The sequence below is a fragment of the Chlamydotis macqueenii genome, chromosome 1 (assembly GCF_036417535.1).
Source record: "Chlamydotis macqueenii isolate bChlMac1 chromosome 1, bChlMac1.mat, whole genome shotgun sequence".
Lineage (NCBI taxonomy): Eukaryota > Metazoa > Chordata > Aves > Otidiformes > Otididae > Chlamydotis > Chlamydotis macqueenii.
The window spans coordinates 80087775-80107374 of NC_141556.1; the positions used below are offsets into that span (position 1 = coordinate 80087775).

The window sequence follows — 19600 nt, forward strand, 5'->3', positions numbered from 1 at the left end:
ATGTTGGGATGAAAAAAAAAAAAAAAAAAAAAAAAAAAAAAACCACCACCAAAAAAACAACAAACACCCAACCCCCTGAATTGCCCCCACCTCACACCTGACTGGAACCATATATGAAGAGCATAGTACTGCTCAATTAAGGACAAAAGCCCATCCCAAACTCATTTTTAGCTTTAAAAAACAGAAACCATCTTCAAGAGCCATCTATCAAATGGTCAAGCGGCAAGAAAAGGATGTTGCAGTATTGTACCGGCCACTTGCACGTAACCCGAAGTACTAACACCTCATTATAGTGTAGAAGCCAAAGCAGCTACCCCTCTCCCAGAAGCCAGCTTCATATCAAAAATAGAAATACTGCTTATTTTATGTTTCAAAACACTGGGGGACACAGTCATAAGTATGGTTCATTTGTCTTTTTTTAAGAATTGCTGCTGAGCCAACTGAAACACTTGTGCGTAGACAGCTTTAAAAAAAAAAAAAAAAAATCAAATGTGGCTAGTAGTTCACATTGCTTATGACCTGACTACCAGCATCTGGCAGCCATAAAGCCCTAGTTTATTTTTTTATATTTTTGAGGTACTGGGTTTTTTTTTTTTCTCTGAAGCAGCTCTCTAGCAGATCACCTAAAGCCTATCCATTAGAACAATAGTTACACCAGTATTTACATTTCTCTGAACTGTGCGTTCAGACCAGCCTTGCTGTAACCAGCCCCTACGTCCTTTGGAATCGCTCCCGGTCTCCTTTCCTACGGGAAAAAGGTCTCCCTCCACAGGTTGGCTCAGTGTCAGGGCTAAGGTGCACTGGTGAAGACGTGGGGTGTGAGGAGGGGAGAGCAAAACTAGCTTTGATGGGTAGGAGCGTGATTCAGTGGAACCAGAGAAAGGGTTTGATACCAAGAGAGCTTCCTTTTTAAAAACCACTGAAAGGATGTGCAATCCATGACACGTACTTGCTTCCTCTGTCAGGGAAAGATCTTTGAAATGTTCTGCCCTTCTCCAGGAAAGGGGAGGAGAAAAACCCAGTGTACACTTGGTCTCCTCAGGCAGATCCTCCCTTGTTTCTTTGCCGTATTAATCTAGTTACTGTGTTCACACTGAAGCCTCGCATTTCTTCCCTCCCCCTCCCCAGCTTTTTGCACAAAGTTTGTTCTTTTCAGATTTACAGGGACCTCTCAAATGCTGGGGAGCGGCCTGGAGCGGGAAGCAACTCCGCTACAGTCACGCAAGCCTGCTGCCCCTCAAGACACTTCAATGATTTCCATGCTGCCTGAAAAGCTCGACTGACTGCCTACTTTCCCCAGTTCTTCTCTGGATCTGTTGTCTGAGATGATGCTCTCCCCAAACTCCATCTGGCAGCTTCTGCGCTTAAACTGCTTTTCAAAAGAGCTTTCCTCATGCCAGCTCCGCCTGGAGTCACCTCGATCGCCCTGCTTTGGCCTCCTGCGCACAGCACAGGCTTGGTCACAGCCCGTGGGCAGCTGACTACAGCTGTAGGCAGAGTAAGCAGCGCTGTTCCCATAGATGGCGGAGGCAGAGTAGAAATGCGAGGACTCGGTTGCAAAATACCAGCTGTTGGTAAGGGATGTAGCCGATGTCTGAGGAGCCAAGATGTCCGAGTGCCAGCCTTTGAGGCCAAGCCCAGCAGCAGACTTTGCTAAATGCTGCTGGCTGGTGGAGAGCCCAAACAAGAAGTTCGTTCGATAGTTGTCTTCCATGCTCCCACTCCGGTGGAGGGGGTACAGGAGTGACCGCTGAGTGGTGGCGCTGCCGCTGGTCCTCCCTAGATGTTGCCGTTTGTTCTGGCTATCCAGCTGCCAGGTGTTCTGGGGTTTCTTGGGAGGGTTTGCTTCCTCTTTGTCAGGGCTGGTTTCTGGGGTCTGCTCCGAGACCTCCTGGACAGGTGAGAACTGACACAACTTGCTGCTTCCCTCTAAACCAGTGGCGTGTTTGTAGTACTCCAGGGTGTCTTCAGAGGAGGCAAAGCCCTGAACCGACGCAGTCACACAGCTGCTACTTGCCGAGTAGGATACGGATTTGATGTCCAGAGAAAAGGAGCGCTTCAGCCGGTTGCTGTCCTCCACCTTATCCAGGGAGACGTGCAGTCCGTTTATGCCCTGTACCAGCGGGCCGTCTTCCAGAGGGGACAAGTGCCCACGTGGTGCACTGCCACAGTCCGTCGGCTTCTGTTCCACGATCTCGGAGGTAGTGGTAATGCAGAGCTGGTTAGTGGAGAGGCTGCTCTGCCCAACGTCTGGGACCAGCCCGTGCTCGCTACTTTTTTCCAAATGCAGAAGTTTCAGCTTACTGATATGTCCAGGCTGACCACTCTGGTTCTTGATCTTTTTCTCAAAGTCCAAAAGCTGGCCCAGAAAGTTGAAGTTGGGAGAAATGGTTGGCCTTTTTTCTTTCACAAATCTGGAAAGCGAAAACAAGAATTATATTAAGGACCTGCTTCCTCATACTTGCAATAGCATGCACAACACTCACTCTGGGGTTAACAGCCTAATCTTAGCTTGTCAGGGGGCCTGGACTGAGGTTCAGTCAAGCACAGGTAACTTACTTATGGACAGAGGGAAAAAAAGCCACCTTTTAAGCAAGAAAATGCTGGATGCTCTCAATTCTCTCAGTAGGCTAAAGATGACTAAAAAAACGGGAAATGAAAGCATTCTTTTTACCTCTGTATGATATCCACAAGAAGGTTTGAGGAAATAATTTCCCTTATTTTGCTTTACAGTGGATCTCTGCTACCTTGGTTTCTGACCAGAGTTAAGAGCTCCTCAGGTTCTGCATGAACAGCATCAGAGCTCCAGCCAAGAGACCTTAGCTTCCCTCAGGCTGAGAAAGCAGACCACCTTCCTCACTGTTCAAAGGGAAGAAGACTTGTGTTCCTTTCACCTCTCTCTTTCATGCTGCTGTTATTGCAGTGTGTCCAGCAGATTACTCTGATACATGCTGACCTTAAACGGCAAACACCAGTGATTTCTATCATACACTGGTACTGACCACTGATACCATCATCAAAAAGAAAAATAGAAAGCAACAAATGCAGCGTTAAAACAAAATCTCTCTTTCTCCAGCTCTGCAGGTGCTCAGCAGTAAAGGGCAACAGTATTTCCAAATCACTGGAAGAGTTCACCTCTTTTCGAGCGCTGTAGGAAGCAGCCTGATGCACATACACGTGCCAATCTGAGCATGCATTTATGTACTCAGTTGAATATGGACAAGGTGCAATGTATACTTAAAATGTTTTCCTGAACTAGGACTCTAAATATATGAAAGACTGAAGTGTTACAATTCATGTCAAATACTTCAAAGTGAAATACAAAAGCAATACTTCCTACCTGCCTGATTTGCAATGTAGCTAAATAAGTACTCTCTGCTTTTTACAGGCTGTGGAACAGACAGCTGCCCAAATCCTTCCTCCTCTTTTTTTTTCTTTTTTTTTTTTTTTTTTTTTTTTTTGTTTAAAAGCATTCCTGGAACTATAAAGGTACCAGATGACAAGGCAATTAACAAGGGAAGAAGCCTTCAAGAGCTAAATCTAGTACAAACACACATATAAGGTATCACTGGGAAAATTAAATATTATGAAAAGCAAAAAAAAAAAAAAAAAATCTCTGGGGATATATACAGAAGGCGAGTATGCAGTCATTAAAAACAGCATGGAAAAAAAAAGTTTAAGGTGTGCTGGTATCCGGTAGCACAATAACAAGCAAGCACACAAAAAATACAAAAACCCTTGCATTTGTTTTTTTTTGGTGTTTTTTTTTTTTTTTTAAAGTTAGCAAACAACAAACAATGGTAGGAACAGTGATGACCTGGAAGATCAGATTGTACGAAGTGCTAGTGGAAACTTCCACTATGAAGTGCCAACACTGACAAATGGAGAACTAGTAAGTCTCCTCAGAGGAGATTCTTTAGGTTGATCTAGCATTGAATTTGGGGGCTTTTATTCCAGTGTAAGCGAGTCCCTCACAAGAATTCACACAGTCTTCATTCATTGTTTTCCAGTCAAGGCTACTTGCACTTGTTATTTAAAGCAAGATCCTTCTGGTCAACACTGTAATTTCTGGGCTGTGTTCTGATAGCCTCCCCTTTCCACTTTCTCATCTCAACCTAAAATACTCGGCAGTCCTAAATTTAAACTAGCTTTTTAGAAAAAGAAAAGGGTTCAAAGGAAGGCTGCCGAATCCCCTCAACAAGCTTTAAAGCTTTGCAAACTTTTCCATTTCAAAATGCACATTTTTTTCCAATTGCATACATGCATAACATTTAATTTTGATGTTTGTTCCCCTTATATTATCCATTATACAAAAGACTAAAAACGTTTATTTCCTTAGCTCTTTCACATCAAGTAACAATGTCACCATTTTTTTTTGTAATAGCATCAAACATTTTATCTAATGACTTTCATTAACTCAGAGAAAAGTATTTTTCTTTCAAGCTTTGTCAACAAGAGATCCCAAACCAATGAGTGCAATGTGGTGCAGACTGTTGTCACTAAGCCATATCAAGGGAAATATAGCAAAATACAATCTGAATTTCACAGTAGTTGTTCAGCATTAACAGTGCAAAGAAAAAAAGGCCTAGGATGATTAATCCTGCAGTTAACACTTCTGGTTAAGAAACAAACTAGAATTTAATGCAGAGATTTCATGGAGGAATTTAGAAACAGCACTTCAGAAGTTCCCTGAAGCATATGCATTTTAGAAGTGTTTACTACTCTACAGCTCTAACCTCCAGACCACTACAGCCTGAGACCAGACAGGGTTTTTTAGTGAATCAAGCTCATACCTTGCACAATATCCATCCATATTATCTCTACCTGAATAACTGTGAGCTTTCACCTAGGCCTCTTAGCCAAACCTGTTTCACCACCCATGTTGAAATTACTGCACAACACCAAATTGTCAGCAGGCTCTAGTAAGAAACCATGGAAAATTTCTAAAGACAATGGGACGTGGTTGTAGTTCAGGCACCTCCTACATGCATTTTTTTTTCACTGCATACATAATTATGTACATCAGCTTAAAAGAAAATGCCCCGTGGAGATCACGCTCCACAACGGAATATCAAATGCTCATCTTTCTGTCCTCCTTGGTCGTTTAGAGAAAGTAGTGGCAAACACACTAGTGATCTGGAAGGTATTCCTCTCCACCTGCTCCAGCACGATTTTCAGATTGCTTCTGCACCATGTATGTTATAGCGATGCATCAGCTCTGCCAACTAGCATACAGAGCCCATCAAAAAGGAAAATATTTTTTTTTGTACAACACAACAAAGTGGGTTGTTAAAAGAAATAAAGAAGTCATGGTAAACTGCAACCAAGCCACCTGGAATCTGTTAAAGTGTTCACCATCCAAATACAGAAACATGGGATTTGAAAGGTTAAAAAAAGAGAAGGTGTGGGAGGGTGGTTCCACAAAAATCCCCTGATGCCACAAAGAGCCAACACTTCAAAATACTTTCCGGTTGAGTTTAATGGCAACAAAGCAGCTTTCTTATTCCTAGACATTTCACCTGCAGGCAGTTCTTTGAGAGCATTACCAAATACCAAACTGAAGTCAACAGCTCCGGTCTAGCATTCGTCATAAGCATGATTATAAATATCCTCAGTTCTCTTTCTTTAACCCCGTCCATTCCATTCCCTCTCTGACTTACAAGATGCTGCTATATGCATGCTATGTACATACACACACATTAAATAAGCAGTTTAAATTCCAGGTGTTTGCCTGCTTGGACCAACAACCAAGTCGGACCAGTATTTTGCAGGCGGGGAATTCATATTACGTGTGTGATGTCTACACACAACCACTCATTTGTTTATGGAGGAAGCCTACATTTAAAACAGGAGTGTGCAGAGGCCAGTGAACTACTGGATAAAATAACACGTCTGCTTCTATCCTTGGTCATATAGCCTTTTATTCTTCACCTTAAAACCAATAATTAATATGAAGGGAAATTTTCTCCTTACCTGTAAGCTTCGTCTAAGGACATATCCATTCTCTTCATGATATATGCAATAGCGATTGTGGCAGAGCGAGATATTCCAGCTAAACAGTGCACTAACACGTGGCCATTTGATGCTTTTGCTTTTTCTGCGTAGCAAAGAAATGGGGAAGTGTACCAACGATGAAAAGTTTGCAAAGAAAGCAATGTTTTATTTCAAATTGTTCAAAACTTCCAAATTAACTGCTAATTGTAAATCTCATGGAAGCTTTAAACAAAAAATCACTTATTTGCTCTAGCACTGTATAGCATTGAGTATAGAAAAAGCATGTGACGACACACAGGAAGCATACTGCAGCTACAGCATACCGCATTTTAACGTGCACATAAACAACCCTATTTAGATGTCTGGGAAAGGTGATTGTTTCTAATTTTATATGTGAGTAAAAAGCAAGCATTCATGATGGAACAATTTGGCCAGTTCAAATTTGGCTAGATCACTTCTCAAAGCTAAAGGCAGGGTCTGTACGTCCAATTTTCTAATTCCCTCTCTGCAGGCATGTATCGGGCACCTACTAGGTTGCCAGAAAGCAGAGTGGTGCTCTTAAAAAGTGTCTTTGTTCCATAAGTGCTGGAACATGCAGTGGCAGAATCTGCCTACGTTATTTTGCTTCTGTGCTTCTAAAGTGATGGTGATCCTTAGGGTATTTTCACACCACCCAGAAAGCATTCAGGGCTTCTCCAGCCAAAACGGCAAGGCAGACACACAAAGGAATCCGGAAACTGTTCTGGAGAGAGAATTTAAATTTTATTCTCACCTATAAAATCGACTGATTTATCCAACCAAGGCAAAATTTTCTCACAAAAGCTGTCGTTCACAGGCACTCTAAGGAAATGAGATTCTGGAATAAAATCAGGCTTTGGACAAGTGTTGCTGGCGTTTAGTACGTAGCCAATGTCATTCTGCTGCATCAGCTCCTGGGAAAGAGAGGAAGGTTAAGTCTAGAGGAGTCAAACGGTACCTTTGGCACATTACAAAGAAACTGTGAACCCAAAGCACATGATAAAGCTAAAACTCAAACTGGATTTCATGTTGGAATTGCTCTAGCTGTATTAGAGGAGAAGTTTGGTTTTTTTTTTTTTTTGGGGGGAAGGCACTTCCTCAGCTTCTAATTATTCCAGCAACTTATAATGAGACATCCACTGTGTCCAAATAACATATGGACTGCAAAGCCCATAAAAACAAACTTAAAGAACAGAAATAAGGGTAGAATACCTTCTGCTACCATGAAGCAACACTTCCAAGAGAATACATTTTTTGCTATTTTGGTTTAAATTCTCACCATGCAGGCAGACAACATAAGCAAGCGCTTCCCACATGTAGTTTGCTGACCCAAATACATGTTTTCCGGATCACGTATCTAAAACTGAGGTTGCCCCATCACAGATATTGGTCAGAAGGACGCAATGAAACCAATGCCTTCCTGAAGTATCTGGGACTTCCTTGTTTCTAGGGCAACGTGCAAAACTCACTCAAAAGCTTGAGAGAAAGAGCTGAAGACCTTGAATTAAACCATTTTCACACAGTGCTAACTGTAGTTTTATAGGAGTTCTGCTTTGTGGGTTACGATTTAGTTGCTTGTATTTCAGCTTTCAGTCTTTAGTCCTCTTGCACCTCAGAGATTATCACAGCAGCAAGCAAAGAGATTCAAAGTATAAGAGTGAACTGGGCTTTTTAAATAAGTCAATTTTCATGACTGCAAATAAGAAAAAAAAACAACAACAAAACCCACCTCTTTTCTGCACCTTGCCACACTCTTTATATTTAGAGTTGGGCAAAGCAGTATCTGATGCAGTAGGTACCTTAGTGCCACACACGTGAAACAAGTACTAGAAAACTAGAGATGGCTCTACGAAAAGCATCCAGTCTCCTGCAAGTAAGCATCTTAACACAGACGTGCAATTAAGCAGGTTGGACTAATACTGATGAAACAATTTTTCTGGTTCAGATATGATTTGGCAGCAAGTGACATGTAATTCTATGCTTGGACAGTAGTTTCACTGAGTACAAACACTGGGGAACTTTTGGCTGGATGTCTATGGAAACTAATGTCTGAAGCTAAACTGAAACAGAAAAAAAGCCAAAAAAAATCTGATTTTAATCCTGTTGCTTTTATAGCAATTACATAAAAAAAGAAAAGTTATGTCAATCCATGGTAGCAGTAGCAAGAAAGAATTCTTACACTGCAGATTTAAATTGGAGGACTAACAGTATGAAACTACAGTCATGAAGTCAAACGGTTGCTTCTTCCCCATATGGATTTTTTCTGCAAGTGGAAAGATGTTTTGGTGAAGAGAAACAAGGATATGGCTGCTCAGCTGAAGAGCCAGAACTCTGTCTTGTTCAAATCAGAGCAGTTTAAATAATGTCTGAGATTCAGTATACAGGTACACCACACGTATGCTACCCTGTGTACACAGAAGGGATGAACACTCCCACACACGTATATGCATGCATACATTAAATGTTCAGTGAGAACAAAGGACTGCAGGGGAGAAGGAAATCCACTTCAGTTATTTACAGAGGGAATTGTTTACAACTGTTACTGGTTACATTTTAAACAGGGAATTTACTTTTGGTCTGAATTTTGCTGTCTGGAGCAAAATGAGCAGCTCCTCCAAACATTCATTCAAAGTCCCTCACATCAGCACATTCAGAGGTGCCTGAAGGTGTGAGCACCCTAAACTAATGAACATACATTATATTGTAAACATACCTATCCAGGAGGAACAGGAGATGACCAGTTACTCGCAATGTGAAAAATCAAAATCTAGTCTGCAGCAAGTCAAAAAAAAAAAAGAAAAAAAGAAAAAAAAGAAAAAAAAACAGGGGGGAAGGCTGGATGTGTCAAAAATAAGTTCCCAGCCTTACCGCTTCTTACCCTGCTGGTTTCCTAGGTCATGCTCCCAGTAGAGCTCAGCTTCTCATCAATGACAACAAATTCCAATGTCACTGATTTCCCCCCTCCCTTCTTTCATGTCTTCCCAACTCAACGAGCAAGCTCCCTTCAGCCCCGCATGCCTTTCACAGCCTACTCCATCACACCTTCTTTTACTGTATTTAGCTCTCATACCCTAAAAGTTAAAAAAAAAAAAGCCCTAAAGCCCTAAAAGTTTAAAAGTTTAAAAGCAGGAGCAATGTAAGTAGATAATATATTTGGAATTATCCAGAGACGGAAGGTATTGGGAATGGGGTTCTTGGCACAGAGGACTATCTCATACGTGCAAGGGTGACCCTTGCCTCGCTGTCCTGGGCTACTCAGCTTTTCCCACGTAGGATTCCAAGCTCTTCAACATCAACTTCCATAAAAAAAGTATCTGCTCTAGATCACTACGTTGAAATAATGTCCCTAAACCAGCTCTCATCTACTCTTGTCACAGGTTGAAGGTGAGCGAGGAACAACAGGAACAGCAGGTACAAAAATGCATGCAGGGTCGTGCACAATCTAATATATAAAGGAGGGAGGCGACGAAGGTCCAGTTCTGGAGCCCCCAACACAAGAAGGACATGGACCAGTTGGAGAAGGTCCAGAGGAGGGCCACAAAGATGATAAGAGGGCTGGAGCGCCTTTCCTGTGAGGACAGGCTGAGAGAGTTGGGGCTGTTCAGCCTGGAGAAGAGGAGGCTCCGGGGAGACCTTATAGCAGCCTTCCAGTACCTCAAGGGGGCCTACAGGAAAGATGGGGAAAGGCTGTTCAGTAGGGCCTGTTGCAATAGGAGGAGGGGTAATGGTTTTAAAATAGAGGGAGGTAGATTTAGATTGGATATTAGGAAAAAATTTTTTACAATGCGAGTTGTAGAACACTGGAACAGGTTGCCCAGAGAGGTGGTAGAAGCCCCATCCCTGGAAACGTTCAAGGCCAGGCTGAATGAGGCTCTGAGCAACCTGATCTAGTCGGGGATGTCCCTGCTCCTTGCAGGGGGGTTGGACTAGATGACCCTTGAAGGTCCCTTCCAACTCTAGCCATTTTATGATTCTATGATTCTATAAATGGACTTCCATCATGCCTCTTTGTTCAGAATACAGCTAAGGGGTGCTGGGAGAATGATGATGAATTTAGAAGAACAGAAAATTTTACTATTTTTTTTAAAAGCATAAGGGCTGGTGGGTCACAGAGTCCAACCATCACGATTCCACAGTTATGCAAGGTTTTTGATGTGGAATTGATTATTGAAATGGAAACGAGAAGGCTGCAGACGCCAAGGCTGAAATCTCCGAGCCAAAAAACCACCCAAAAATGTGTTAGTGCTTGTCCTTGAGACTAAGGCTAAAGAAAGAAGTTATGCTTCCTTCTGTTCTAAAGTATCAATCATTCCCTGTGCAACACGCTCCACTATAATAACCATAACAGTGCCTTCATTGTAAGGCACCCAAGAGGAAGAAGTGAATTACGGTGGGAGGAAGATCCAGAAATCCTAATACTAACAGCTTTGTGAAAAGAAGGTAAATGCTCTTTTGTCAGATTATTTACATTTTTTGACTTGTTTAATCTGAAAATTAATGGCACCCTAAAATGTTATTTTGTTCCAGGAAATAAAATCCAGGTCTGGAAGAAAAGAAAGAGAATAGTTATGTAAGTAGCAAAGCAGAAGGTTTTACAGTTTAAATGCTGGGACAAAACACGAGATGTAAGTAGCAGGCTCACTCAGGCCCATAACCACAACACAGATATACTGACTTCCAGAGAGGACACTGTCACTGTGAGAATTTAGGTTAGAATCAGATTGTCTTTCTTTCACAGACAGCAACAAAGAAAGTACTCCCTTGCAATGCCACCAATATATCACACCGAGACACAAAAAGTGAAATGAACTTTTCTGTTATAACTTTTCTGAAGAACTTTTTAGTATTTCAACCCTGCAAAAAATATTATGAATGTTTCCAGAATTAAGCATTTAGAAATAAACCTGTAAAGCAAAAATACAAATAATCTCCGAGACTTTTCCAAAGTGATCATTAATTTTGCTAAAGGACATAAACCAAGCATTTGTGTTTCCATATCTTTCATAAACAAAGTGTTAGCAGCAGAGTGTTAATAGCAAGTAGTGTTAGTATTCTTAAAAGGTCATCTTATAGATTTCCTACAAGACAAGTATTTCCCTGCCTGTGCACTCAGATAAGTTTATAAAGATCCTGAAAAGATTAGCTCATCTTGATAAAACATGCTGAAAATTCATGTTTTTAAATTGTCAGGTTGAACTGTTGTGCAGATTAAGAGTTTTTATAGATATTTTTGAGACATTTAAATTTTAGAAAAATCAATATGTCTGGCCAGTAGGAGGAATAAGGGGAACTCACAGATAGCATTTGAAGGCAAAAATAAGGTGAAGGCATATGACTACATCTTACAGTCTTGTAATTTTTCAGAAAATTATTTTTAAAATTCTGAACTTGAATAAAAAAACCCTCCACACTATTCTAATCTTAGAGAAGGTTGATTTCTTGTTGCCAGTAACTAACCACACAACAAGGTCATTAAATCAAAGCATGCAAACATAACCACTTACCAGCTCCTGGACTGTCCTAACAGAGACAGAATTTCGCTCTTTTCATAGAATCATGGAATGGTTTGGGTTGGAAGGGACCTTCAAAGGCCATCTAGTCCAACCCCTCTACACGAAGCAGGGACATCTTCAACCAGATCAGGTTGCTCAGAGCCTCATCCAACCTGGCCTTGAATGTTTCCAGGGATGGGGCATCAGCCACCTCTCTGGGCAACCTGTGCCAGTGTTTCACAGCCTTCATTGTAAAAAATTTCTTCCTTATGTCTAATCTAAATCTACCCCCTTCTAGTTTAAAGCCATTACCCCTCATCCTATCGTAACAGGCGCTAATAAAAAGTCAGTCTCTATCTTTCTTATAAAGCCCCGTTTAGGTACTGAAAGGTCGCAATAAGGTCTCCACAGCGCCTTCTCTTCTCCAGGCTGAACAGCCCCAACTCTCTCAGCCTGTTCCCACAGCTTCTTCAGGTTCACAAAGGTACCGATATTAAAGAGGGAAGCCATTTCAGACCTTCCACAGAGAATCACTGAAACTGAAGAGGTGAGATAAGCTACCAAGACACTAATGTCTACTTCAGTACAGCAAACAAGTGACATGCTCAGAATAAAGCATTGCCTGCTATTTCTTTAAAGTAAGAGGACAAAGGTACAAGAAACAAGCAAATCTGAAATCATACGCTGTGTCTCTTTCCCTAAACAGGTGAGAGACCTAAGAGGTACTTCAGTCACCTATGGAAGAACTTCCAAAAGATTGACTGTCAAGGATGTCACCAGGCAATAAGAACTTTCTGAACTTTCTGTAGATTGTATGCTGTGGTTTTTGTGGTTCTCCATGAAAAATAGAAAACACAGTGATCCTTGATTGTAACTCCCCAGAATTTTGTGAAGAAGTACAAATTCTGACAGACACCTGGGGGTCCTACATTATCTGCAGCCGCAGCACTTTCTGATGGACACATACCAAAATTATATCAAGACTGTAGATTACTAGATTACCAGCTCTAAACTCTGGCTCTGCCACACTCGGGGCTCACCAGTAGTAGCTGTAGTTTTAGCCTCCTCCAGCCCTATAACGAAATTCCTGACCACTGCTACCACTTGGATTCCTTTCCTGGTGAGGTACACACACTGTGCCTGTGCCCGACACCTATTCATAGGCACCAACTTACGGCAAGGAAAGGGAACAGCCTCTTTCATCCCTCTGGATGATTCACTGGGGATTCACCACTTAAGAGCCACAGCACGGGAGCTCCAGTCTCATCCCAAACAAATTAGCACATCCCTAGCCCTGGAGGAGAACAAGTTGCCCCCTCACCCTAACCTAGGAACACTTGCCAGTCACACATTGAAACAAACAGCATAAAAGCATCTTTCTAATACTCTACCATTTAAAGCAAGGAATTTTTTTTTTTTAAATTACTTTGTTCCTCCTGTCTTTTGTCTAGGGACCACAAATTACGTTTGTGGTAGGAAAAGTAATAAGCTGCTCTGACATCCATCATAAGTGAATCAAGTTTGAATTGCTGACTTGCTACCTGGCAGTAAAGACACGGAAGATCTTAAAGGACAAAGCAAATACAGTGACTGCTGACTGTCCTCCATATAAAAGATTGTTCTGTGTGCTCTGTTAAAGCACAATGACCTTCTACATGATTGCCTGTGTGTTAAAGATCCCCTTAAAACAATTGTGAAAAATCCCAAAATAGCCAGGCCAGACTGGGATGGAGTGAAAGCAGAAGAAACCAGTGAAAATTATGATAATGGTCCAAGTATATAAATTTGATCCAATTACAGGACATTATTAGGATAGTTCCTGTCTTAAGCTTTATACATGGATAAAAAACATACACAAAAGCCTTGCACATAATTAAGGCAGTATGTTAGGGTGAAGCACTCCTCCCCTCTCACCCATCCATGTATTTAATGCCAGCTCATGAAGGCTGTTGGAGATTCAACTGAAAAATAGGACTGTCAGATATTATGGGAGGCAAGAGAGCACATGCAGCAGAAGTAATAAAGATTCCCCTGTGAAAAGAGCCAGGATGTAGACTGTAAGCAATATGAGTTTGTCTCCTCACAGAGACAAACATCTGCAGATATACAAAGGCAATTTGAGACAAACTCTTTTAGACATCTGATAGCCCAGCACCCTAGAAGTGCTATATTTGATGACTTTGCTGACTATTTTAAGTATACCAAAATGTTCTGGGCTATTCTGTGGGGAAAAAAAAAATTACTGAATGCACATGTATTTACAAACAGTAGAAGTTTCTTAGTGCAGTGCTACCATAGAAGCTCATTTTAAATGACTCCACTGACAGCACAAGTCTGAACATTTTATTAGGTGTACAAAGATTGTTTGCTGTAGTCCCTCGCTATAGAATTCTTGGTATTTAAGTGCTATTTTTTTCCAGCACTTGAAGGAAATACTAAAAACCAGACAATCATCCTTTGTCCTACTGTAACCATTAATATATTAACACCCAAAACTTGTCAAAACAAACCAGTCATAGCTATACACAGGAAACTACCTCACCTGCTCTAATGGCAGATTTGATAGTTTGCTGTTGGTTACTGAGGAAGGTACCATATCATCTTCTCTGAGATGAAGGAGACAGGAAACCAAATTTCACATTACATGACACGTGGATTAATTATATGGTCTGTGTATCATTAGTTCTCACAAAGCTTTCCATGGCTTATGCACAGACAGCTATTACCTGTATCTACTTAGATGTTTTATAGCTGTAATGATGCAGTATGACAGAAGCACGGATGAAGACACATGGACATTATATTATACTCATCCAAGTAAACAACATGACACCCAGAATGTTCACCTTGTTGAGGACGTCCCGCTGACACCCAAGATAGAGATGAGGCAGGATTCTGGTTGGGCCAATGTTGGAGACAGGTAGGCAGGGTTGAGAAATGCAAGTAGGGACGAGCGTGGATTTTCCTTCACAGAGACCAGGGAAAGAGCTGGAGAACTCAGCAAATCCACCTGTGAGAGGAACAGTATGTATTTAATTTCCTTGCAGTGTTGTAGGCATCGGTGCCCATACCAGTTCTCGGAAGGCAGCATTTGTTGGAGGACATGAGGAGGCATTAAGGGTCAGCAGGAAAGACTTAACAGAGGAACTGCCTCTTTCAGAGCTACAATGACTTGTGCAGAACTACCCATCAGATGACAAAGTCTGGCTTTGTAGTCCTACTCTGCCTGGAATGTTTATTTCTCTCTATCTATTCCTCAGAAGTTCATGAAGCTTCTTCCCATTCTTAATGATATGTGGAAATTGGACTTTAAAAAAACAGCCACAACACCCACCACACCAAAAGCCCACACACCTTTTCCTCTCTGCCCCAGCAAGCTGTTTTCTAAACATCTCCTCCTCCTGTACTAGGTCTATAATTAGACTTCATTAAGAAAAAGTCATGTTTACTCAATTTGGTAAAAGCATCAATGTGTGGTTATTAACATTTGCTTTTAAAATCCTACATTATTATTTTCTATGCTGCTCCATAATTAATATATTTCATCCAGCACAGTGGAAGAGGTTTTATCTTTTGAAACCACACCAAGCCAAGGCTTCTCCATCTCAGGCAGGGGAGGCGAGGCAGAGGGGAGACTACAGAGGAAGGCTTCACCCAGCTGTGGACTCCTCTAGCAGATCACCACAAGTTTCTACTCCCTCTACTGCTAGCTGGTTCTTCATCTGCACCACTTACTAGGCCCTACCCATACTGTGGCTCCAAAACATTTTCATTACCATTTCCCACCACTGCATTAAACCACTCAGGAAAACTAGAGTGGAATGACTGATAACACATTTAAATCCACCTAGAATCCCAGTGGCCATCAAAAATGCTCCTATGCTGTTTCACCACCAGCACGGCACAGCTGGGAATATGTTGCACATGAAGGGAATAAAAAGCAAGACTGAGACTGCTCTAGACACAGATACATACAATGCAGGTCAAGCTCCATTTCTTTTTCTTGCTTAGCTAGTTCCAGGCTTCCCTTCCATCACAAGGGCTGGATTATAAAGCTGTGCTACCAACTGTGGTCCAACTGGCCTCACCTACAGTTAGAAAGCAAAACTGAAGAAACTTCCAGCAAAGAACTCACACTTTGACTAGACATGTTCTGACAAAAGCTAGCTAGCTTTTTCTAAGCCTAGCTAAACCCCAAGCTCAGCTCAGTCTCATACTTCATCTCCAGAAACCAATCTGAAGAAGAACCGGAGGCAGCTGCTTAGGTCAGTGTGTTACAGGCTTTTCTTGACTGTTTTCACCATTTAACAGGCAACCGGTAAGGGTGAAAGGTGCAAACCATGGTGAAAGGCCCCAGCTATTTCCTCACGTGAAAGCATAGAGACAAGTGGAATTTAAGTGAAGGAAGAGTCATTATAACCTGTTCAGAACAAGGCACCTTTTTATCATTAAGGAAGTGAAGTATTAATGTGCTACATCTGCCAAATGCTATGTTCACTATTATTACAGTTTGAAGATGTGAATTAAAATTATTCAGGAATAAGATAACGTCCTGTTTTGTCAAGGCTTGCATTACCATTGCCTGAATTATGTCTGTTCTTTCGATTTTAAAATCTTTATCTTTAGTAAATTTAGAAAAACCCAAGGTAAGAGCCATGTGTGTAACAGCCCATTTTATCTATTAAACAAAAAAAGCCAACAAGCAGTTTTCAGAACAGAAGTTTTACAAACAGCGATTCCTTTTCAGCCTCCTGACTTAACAAAAAAAAAAAAAACAAAACAAAAACACCCAAACACTTGTCTATTTTGTTAGAGAAGTTATTTTAGACAACACAATGCTCATCATGAGAATATGAGGGTGAGGCTGGACTGTATGGGATGGGCAGGGGGGATGCTACGCTAAGGCTGAGGCACTGCCCAGCACAGAGCCATACCCCTGAACTGAAGGACTTAGGCTACGGACACAGTAAAGGTTTGACTCTGACATTTTCTGTTCCTATTAGGCTGAGTTTCCTCCTTCTTGCTTTACAACAGCCCAGTTCAGAAGCACAGATGCTGCTTGTTTAACTTATCAATTGAATGACAGAAGGAGTTTGCAAAACAATTTTCTCACACACTTGCTATTCTTTCTTCTGTATAATGCTTTGTCCTCAAGCAATCCTTGAATTTATAGGCATTATATGCCTCTCAGATTAAATGTAATGTAAGATATGGTGCCCAGCAGTTCCTTGAGAGTTTGGGGGAAGAAGGGGAAATCAAATATTGTTTTTTGGTTTTATTTGCTTATTCTTTATTTCTTGGGAAGCTTGTTAGCTGCCTTTTGGAGCCTCTCTCTGACACAGCTGGATATAGAGAAAGGACTTTTCTTCCTTACAAAGCAGCAGCATAAGCACAGAAAAGATTTTACATCTGTGCTTTCTTTGCAAAAGACTACATGGGCAAAGTTCAACAACAACAAAAAAGGAATTTTCCCAGCTACCTACAGGCTGGTCTCACTTCTGTATGAACACTGCAAAAAGAAATTAAGCAAGAAGCTAATATGCCAAAAAAACAGATTTTGGGAGATGGAACCCACACTCTGTCATCGTAAGTGTAATTTTTAATTTTATTTTTATTCTATGGCTCTGTCAAGGCAAGCCTGAAGTGATTCAAGATGAGATGCTTCAACACTTCTTCTGGGACATTCATCCCTTCAAAATCATGTTTATTCTTTCTACTCACACTTTCTTAGTAAGATGTTGCTTCAGTATCTTTACAACATGAATTACAACCACAAAACTCTCAAATCAGATAAGTCTGACATTATCTTACCTGTCTTTATACATGCTCCCAAGTGAGCTCTGCTTTCCTTTGAGTATATTTTAATCTGGTATTAGTATCAGTAGTGAACTAACTTGGAAAAGCATGAAATCGGTGACTTGTTTCAAATATTAATCTATCTTCCCTGCCATCCTCTATAACCATTTCAAAAAGCTTTTCAACAGATCTGGCTTTGACTTACGGTACTCACAATAGAAAAAACACATTCTACATCACCATATGTTGAAAAATTGCTTAAGAAAAAACACAAACAAAAACTGCATTCCCAACAAAACACACTCTTTTATGCATCCTGCTAAAATAATTTCTTCTAGTGCAACAAGCATAGTGTCACGGGTCTGGAACAACAGCATCCATGTGTGCAATCACTGAGTTGTCATATCATTATGAGCCTAACTTCTGTTCTAAGGAACGGCACTCATCTCTATTTGCTTGCATTGACTTACAAAATATGTGTATTTTTTAAATATATAGACAGATATATTAAAAAAATAACAGTACCTAAAGATGTGTAGGAAAAATATCTATTTCATCTTTATCTGTCTTCTAGCACAGATTATGGCTCCCCTGAGTCCCTAAAGCTGAAGTCTATGCACAGTCTACATGAGGAACCTCTTATAAGAAAAGTGCTTTAAGCACCCAGACTACCTGTACACTTCTGCTGTAAATGAAGCAGACCGTCCTCAAAAAACAAACTTTGAACATTTAGAAAATTAATTTAGTGTACAGGTGGGAATGCAGATTAGAAAACTGAGCCTTAAAAGAAAGACGGGACTGTTTAGTTCCAAGTTCTGTAATTTGAGAATGACCTTTGCATCAAGGGAAATTTCATCTTTACATCTCTTTACCTACCTCAGCTGGAATTGGGCTATTGGCAGCACCATGCAGTTTGGTTTAGTAAGAGAAAACACTTGTCTTCTGGAGCTAATTTCTAAACAACACCCTTTCTCCCACCACTACTCCAGCCTCTGCAAATAATAAATCAATCAGAAGAGCATGTTGAAACTGTGGGGAAAAAAAAAAAATCTACAGGTCACTAACAGAGCTGCTGCGTTAGTAAAGTTTCACTGAAGTCTTTGGTAAGTGTAACTGGGCCCTGAAAATAGATGACTGACAAACAACTCCAAAATAGTCTCTCCTAAATAGCTTACAAATCATACAGGTTTTATGTATTCTTGATGGTGAAGCTAAGGTGAAACAGCTCTCTTGACATTTAACAGGATGAAACCACTTCTTGTCTATTTGAATGTTATGGACAGAAGTAGGAGGAAACTGAGTAACTTTTAGGTATTATACATATAGCTATAAAATTTTGCTTGTGTTTAAAAAGATCCTCTCCCCCCAGGAGGCTTTTGAAGTTTTTCACTCTGCTTTTTCTGATACCAATGATTTAAATGGAAGACTCTTCTGTCACTACTCATGCAATAGTTCCATTACATCTGAAGACCTTGATGGTCAAGCAGGATAAGCAGCACAATACATCTCCTTCGTCAGTTTTAAATAAGCAGTTGCTTCTGGCATGACTGCACATATGTAAGTCATTGTAGCCTCGGGCTGGTAGGAAGTAGCGAACAGTAATCTAAGTCTGTCTTACTCGCGTAATAGGCCCTACCCAAGTTTGAGGGAAAAAAAATTTGGGGCATGATGACTCCCACCATTATGGGAGCAAATGAAAGCAATATGAGACAGAAGTTATTTCAGAATATCATCTAATATATTTTCCAACACGAAAACAAAAGATATCAAAGTAGCAGTGGTAAACTGCTCACCATCAGTGATGTTGAGCTGACTGTCCTTTATGTTTCTGAGACAGAAATCAATTAATTAAATTCTGCTCTAATTTTAGATGATCCATCAGAAGATTGCAAAGTTCTGCAGCTGCCCCAAGGTAACTCAGCTCTTGCTTAGGTAGTTTGTTAAAATGAACAGAAGGGTGAAGTTATTTCAGTTTTAACCCAGTGAGAAGCATTCCCTGGCTGCAGCACGTTTAACGAACAGCAGTCCCGTACCGCATTCCAGTGCTGGCTTGTTCTGTTCCCTTCCTGTGGCTGCAACTCACACAACAGTGTCTACGAAACCATGCTGAGGCGCCAAAAGCTGTCAGTGGCTTTGCAGCCTAAGCCCTTGTGTGTGTGGTAGACAACCCAACACCTCCTGGGTCTTTACAGCAAAGCCCGCATTTCTTGCCTACAAGCCTCCACATCCATTAGCAGAAATTTGGCAAGATCCGGTAACCTACTCAATTACCCTGTTGCTATGGTTCTGCAAAGTGGTGA

At 41.0% G+C, this 19600-nt stretch overlaps 1 protein-coding gene across 3 annotated transcripts in view; it reads right to left on the reverse strand.

Moving 5' to 3' along the window:
* Positions 1-398: 398 nt before the first annotated feature.
* DUSP16 (dual specificity phosphatase 16) overlaps positions 399-19600 on the reverse strand; it is a 66672-nt gene continuing 47470 nt past the window's right edge. For all 3 annotated transcript variants that reach the window (XM_086758160.1, XM_086758145.1, XM_086758153.1), the window contains exons 5-8: positions 14351-14514; positions 6767-6926; positions 5974-6097; positions 399-2414 (exon numbers count right to left, since the gene is read on the reverse strand). In XM_086758160.1, coding sequence (XP_086614286.1) covers positions 1238-2414; positions 5974-6097; positions 6767-6926; positions 14351-14514 — 1625 coding nt within the window. In that variant the 3' untranslated portion in view covers positions 399-1237. The remainder of the gene's footprint in view (positions 2415-5973; positions 6098-6766; positions 6927-14350; positions 14515-19600) is intronic.